The 6,312-nt window shown below is 35.5% G+C and overlaps 1 protein-coding gene across 1 annotated transcript; it reads right to left on the bottom strand.

Annotated features, from left to right (window-relative positions):
- Positions 1-3,045: 3,045 nt before the first annotated feature.
- Positions 3,046-5,155, bottom strand: LOC107696416 (adenosine receptor A3-like). The gene is made up of 2 exons (XM_016496727.1): positions 4,824-5,155; positions 3,046-3,981 (listed from the first exon to the last, which is right to left on the bottom strand). The coding sequence occupies exons 1-2, from the start codon at positions 5,153-5,155 to the stop codon at positions 3,321-3,323; spliced, it is 993 nt and encodes a 330-aa protein (XP_016352213.1). The 3' UTR covers positions 3,046-3,320.
- Between the last annotated feature and the right edge of the window lie 1,157 nt (positions 5,156-6,312).

The raw sequence follows: 6,312 nt of genomic DNA, 5'->3' as shown, positions 1-6,312 counted from the left end.
GATGAGTGACAAGTGAACCATAAAGGCCTGAGTTGTCATGGCGACGTTATGTATGCTGTCAACTAATTGAAGAGAGATCAACGTATCAAGCACAAGGGCTTTCAGGCCACCCCATAGGACTATTGACTTGAGCGGTAAGCATGATGCATAGAGCAGTAATGAATATGTTCACGGCCATCTTGAGGTTCAGTGATGATGACGGTTTGAAGATTAAATGGGAATGTGCTCTAATAATGTCTGCAATTACATACAAACTACTGTACATGTATAAAGGTTGTGACATAAACTATTTGGATTTCACACAATGATTTACACTTTGTTTCCCCCCTAAAACAGGTGAAAAAATCCAACAGATTAAAGGTGGGGTAAGCGATTTTTCAAAAATGCTTTAGAAAATTGATTCGGGCGGACTAGCAAAACAAACTTGTAGCCAATCAGCAGTAAGGGGCGTGTCTACTCATGATGTGGAGGAGAGAGAGTTCAGTGCACAGGACGGACATTAGTCGAGCCAAGCGACAGAAAGATAGAGATGGCGGATAAAAAACAAAAGAGGAAAACGTCTGCGGAACAAAAGAAAGCTTAAGCGTGTTTGTTTTGGTGATTTCAAATGTCAACATTGGCTACCAGAAATCGCTTACCCCACCTTTAAGGGACCCAAGATATATCTAGAGACACTAGAATATCAGTTTCAATTTACCTAGCAACCACATAGCAACACCCTAGCAACTACCTAGGATTCCAGAGCAACTGTTCACAACTCTAGCATTGAGGGGATTTGCGCAAGTATGCGACCACATAGCAACATCATAGCAACCACCGAGAACACACTAGCAACCACCCAGAATTCCCTAGCATTAACAACCATTAACAACACTAGCATAATGGCAGCAAGATTTGAGCAAACAAGCAACCACATAGCAACACCCTAACAACTACCCACAATTCCCCAGCAACCAGTTACAGCACTAGCATGTTGGTGAGATCTGAGCAAATAAGCAACCACACAGAGCTACACCCTAGCAACTACTACGCAGCAATCAAAAAGAATAAGCCACAGCCTCTTTATGTGTGGTGACAAATGGAGAAGTTAGTGGTTAAAGATGAGTTTTGCAAAACCTGTAGTTCCTTCAGTAGAGCTTTCGATTTGTTTTGGATCGTCTAATGAACATTATTGTCTGAACAATCGACTCGCAGGTATGCCTGAGCATAGCATATTGAGCCGCCGTGTGTCTTGAGCTGTGTTGTCATTTGCATCAAATGAAATACGGCGTATAGATGTGTGGTTTCATAACCCCTGGTTTTCGTGCCACTGATGAGAATTGATTTGGATATTGCTTTTCAATGCTGCGCCAAAAGGTGTATTTCATATTTTTCAACTTCACTCAGCAAAATGAACTCAAGTGGTGTTAGGAAAAGTAATAATGTGGAAGATGAACATCATAAATCCTGCGTATTCTGCTCATGCTGTTTGGACCGAGGCTGATATTACGCCGTACAGAGAAAGAACAATATGGCCTGTGGAAACTGAGACTTCTTACAGAAATCCAGTACTTCTTCCAGAGGAACACTCCAAACGTTCCCTCAGGATCAGCATTGTTCACTTCCACATGGCCCGATGCCAGTACATCAATTAAAGAGAATACAGAGGGAACGTCCAGTCTAATATACAGCAGAGTCCAGCCTTCTGAGGACACACTGTTAATCTCATTTAAACCTGGAGGAAACAGAAAGTTAAAGGAATTTAAAAAGTGTTATGACCTGAAATAAATATTTTATTTCCCGCATTGTGATTCTACTCTTGGTTAGGATCTTAAATATTTATATATATCAGAGACTTGAAGGTTGGTAAAATGTGTTTTTGTGATACTTTTATGATTTTTTTTTCCAGATCTGAAAAAGAGCATTCTGCATGGACATACTCCTTAGCTTCTTTCATATAGAAGAAAGAAATTCGTACAGGTTTGAAACAACATTAAGGTGAGCAAATGAGGACAGAATCTCCATTGTTGTGTGACTGTTCCTTTAAATGTGAAATTTCTGAAATTATACAGTAAAGGAAGGATGTGCAAGTTCTGACATGCTGCACATTATGGCTCAAAAAACGAAATTTACATGCTCAGAATGACTCTGTTAGTTTCGCTTCCTCTTTAATCATGGTCACATTAAATATTTTTAAAATGCTTGTAAACAATGTTTCTTTAAGTGACCGAGGTCAATATCTAGAGAGCAGGCTTGCAGAAGTTTGATGGATTGTAATGATAGCACGAGATGTAACAAAGTAAACTATTTCACATAGTATTTATGTATATTATATTATTTATATTATATATGTATATATACCATTCAAATGAAACACTTTTTACATGTTTTTGAAAGAAGTCTCTCTTGCTTACCAAATCTGCATTTATTTGATTAAAAAAACAGTAAAATCAATAATATTGTGAAATATTATTACAATTTAATATAACTGTTTTTAAATATTTTTAAAAATGTAATATACTCCAGTCTTCAGTGTCACATGATCTTCAGAAATTATTCTAATATGCTGATTTGCTGCTCAAGAAACATTTCTGATTATTATCAATGTTGAAAACAGTTGTGCTGCTTCATATTTTTGTGGAAACTGTAATGCATTTTTATTTTCAGGATTATTTGATGAATAGAAAGTTCAAAATATAATTTTTTTGTAACATTATAAATGTCTTTACTGTCACTTCAATTTAATACATCCTTGCTAAATTAAAGTATAAATTTACTTCTTTCAAAAAAAGTCTTACTGATGCCAAACTTTTGAACAGTTTATTTACATTATCCATCGCCAAGACTGCGGGTGAAATTTAAAAAAATTATTTAAAAAAAAATTATATATATACACAGTTCATTGAAACACATGTTGACCATAGTGGGGCAAGTTGTCACATAAAAACTTAAGAAACAAAACAAATAAATGTATAAAAATAACCTACAGATATTGTTAGTAATAAATTGTATACATATATACCATAATATATAATAAATATATTTATGAAAAACAATTCAGCCTCTTCATTATACAGTTGGTCCTTGTTTTTAGGTATCTCACTGCGGTTTTATTGTGTTCATTTATTTAGTACAAAAATACGATGAAATTAGAATTACAGTGTAGTTTGGATGTTAAAAGTTAGAAAAATATTCTAATTTAGGAACTAGGCATTTGAAACCAACATACAAAACCACTGCTGGATAATTGTTTTATTTTTTTTAACTTTTGACTTCTAGCCTGGTCTCCCCTACTTATTGTACATGATTACAAACTAATGCTAACCGTCCTGATTTGCAATCTAAACGACCTGTGGTTTTACTTTCATGCTGCATCTGGCGGTGCTGTTCGAGTTGCTGCTAGCGTTGTTATCCAAAGTCTGGCTGCTCTGATCTCCTTTCTGCTCCGAGCTTGTCAGTTTCATCAGGATGCTTTTATATGCCATCTTAATCTTAGGGACCTTGAAAGCGTACACTATGGGGTTAATGGCGGAGTTAGCGTGAGAGAGGAGGATGCCGATGTGAAATGCGACAGGGGGCACTTTGACAATCATGTAGTAATCCAGCGTGTTCATTATGTGCAGTGGAAGCCAACAAACAGCAAACAGAACCAGAACCAAAGCCAGAGAATTGGCCAGTCTCCGCTCCTTATGGTAAAATGACGACTCCACAGCGCGAATCCCGACTCCTTTTCTGAGCTGTTTGGATATCATATTGAAGAGCAACAAGTACAGGACCATCATGATGATGGTGGGTGTAAGGATGCAAGCGAGGAAGTTGAAGTTGACCATGTAGGACATGTGTATGACCGTTATGAAATGACATGTAATAGTGGAGTTTTCAGTGGTTGTGGTGTCTTTTTTGTGCCATCCAAGCATGGGAATGAGACCTAGTATAAAAGCAGAGAGCCAACATATAGTGACCGCGGTCCATAAGTGCTTCTTTTTGACTGCTCCTCTGTACCTGAAAATTAAAAAGATTATTTGAAAAAAAATGAATAATAATTGAAAAAAAAAGTGTATATATATATATATATATATATATATATTAGATATTTATTTATACACTATACACAATTTATTGATACACAATAATTTTAAAAGTTTGGGGTTGGTAAGATTTTTTTTCTAATGTCTTTGAAAATCTCTTCTGCTCACCGAGGCTGCATTTATTTGATCAAAAATGCAGTTAAAAAATGCATTAAAAGTAAAAAAAAAACATTTCTGATTATTATCCATATTAAAAACAGTTGTGCTGCTTCATACCTTTGTGGAAACTGTGATATATTTTTGTTTTCAGGATTCTTTGATGAATAGAAAGTTTAAAAGAACTGAATTTATTTAAAATATAATTTTTTTGTAACATTATAAATGTCTTTACTGTCAGTTTTGATCAGTTTAATGCACCCTTGCTGAATAAAGTATTAAAGTATTAATGAACATTAATTTCTTAAAACATTACTGACCCCAAACTTGGAATCAGTTGGGTCATTACAAGCGGGCATTTTAATGCTTAAAAATTATATTAAAAAGTGTAATTTTCAAAGGCAGAGCAAGTTTGATAGCAGATTATGAAAAGATTTCTGTGAAATAAATACATTCTTAATGTACTATAAGATTGTAAATGGGGTCCATTTAGATTTCATGTTGACTTAAGGAATGATTTTGCTTCAAGTTGCATGTTATCTCTGAGATCTAGACATTTGATTTCCTCCTTATCAGCAAGTTTGATCAACTTGGCTGTCACACAAGCAAGTCTTCAAATATGCATTGCAAAAAAGCATGACAATTATGAAATGTTCAGACCTGAGAGGGTTATAAACACGCAGGTATCGGTCCACAGCGATGGCTAGCAGGGAGTGAACAGAGGCCTGGGTCAACACAATGACCACACAGCTGATGAAGAGGCAGCAGTGGAAACTAGTTTTCAAGCGTCCGTCAACCACCACAGCGAAAGGCACGGCCACTGCTCCTACCAGAAGATCAGCCATCGCCAGAGACGCAACGAAACAGAACGTAGTCTGACTCAAGGCACGGCACGACCAAACCGCCCAGATCACCAGCATGTTCCCCAGGCAGCATCCTACAGCGATGAGCACCTCCAGGGAAGTATAGATCACCTCCTCACCATCAGCCATGATGAGAATAAGCACAGGAACTCTACAGGAACTTACTTAAAGTAGTGGTGGTTCAAATAGGAAGTTGTCTTCACACATAAAGAAGCAAACATGCTCACACACACACGCAAATCATTTTTTGCAAGATCAGTACTTTGGAGTGACTTAAATATAGTTTTTTTTTTTTTACATTTTAAAATAAATAAAGAGAATGTTTTAGACATTTGAAAAAGAAATGTTTAAAAATAAATTAACTGTTTTCAGCAAGAACACATTAAATTAATCAAAAGTGACAGTAAAGACATTCATGATGTTACAAAAGATTTATTTGAAATAAATGCTGCTCTTTTGAACTGTCTATTCATCCAAGAATCCTGAAAATATGTATAATCACAGTTTCCACAAAAATATAAAGAAGCACAACTGTTTTCAACAATGATAAGAAATGTTTGTTTCTATTTTAGACAATCATTTTAGAACATGTTTTAAACATATTTTAGATATGTTAATGTTTATATTTTAAAATACATTCAAAAATAAATGTTATTTTTAAATTATAAAAATATTTCACAATTTTACTAAAATAGGAGACTTATTTCAAAAATTTCACCACTCCTAAACATTTGAACAAAATAATGTATATTTATGATTATGCATTTTTAAGTCATTTTTAGCAGATCATTTAATCCAAAGCAACTTACATTACATTCAAGGTAACGTTAGGCTATAGATTTTATCAAGTTCATGCATTCCCTGCGAATCAAACCCATGACCGTACGGTAGTAGCATTGCTAGCGCCATACTCTGCTGTTTGAGATATCTATAAATTTGTGTTTATAAATAATATGTGCTTGGATTTCTCTATTGGCACCTAAAGTATAACAATAGGCCTACACATACACCCTTATGGTGGTGTGCCATTAAATTGTGGCTAAGCTCGTGGCTGGTAAAGCTGCTGCTGTTTGATCGCTTCAAGAAGTGTGTCAACTACATCGCCATCGTGCTCTCGAGCAAGGTATGCAGTGATCAAAAATGATTGATTGATTCATTCAGTCAGTCAATCAATTCAAAATGTAATGATATCTCTGCCTCTAAAACAAATTTCCCTTTCGACTGACGTCACCTTGACCATGCTGGCAAGTAGCCTAATGATTTGAAAAGCAAGTGTTAGCATTGAG

This window comes from Sinocyclocheilus anshuiensis, unplaced genomic scaffold, assembly GCF_001515605.1.
Source record: "Sinocyclocheilus anshuiensis isolate Anshui unplaced genomic scaffold, SAMN03320099.WGS_v1.1 scaffold522, whole genome shotgun sequence".
NCBI classification, from domain to species: Eukaryota; Metazoa; Chordata; class Actinopteri; order Cypriniformes; family Cyprinidae; genus Sinocyclocheilus; species Sinocyclocheilus anshuiensis.
The sequence above is the reverse complement of the archived record's forward strand: the minus strand, read 5'-3'. Positions and strand labels throughout refer to the sequence as shown.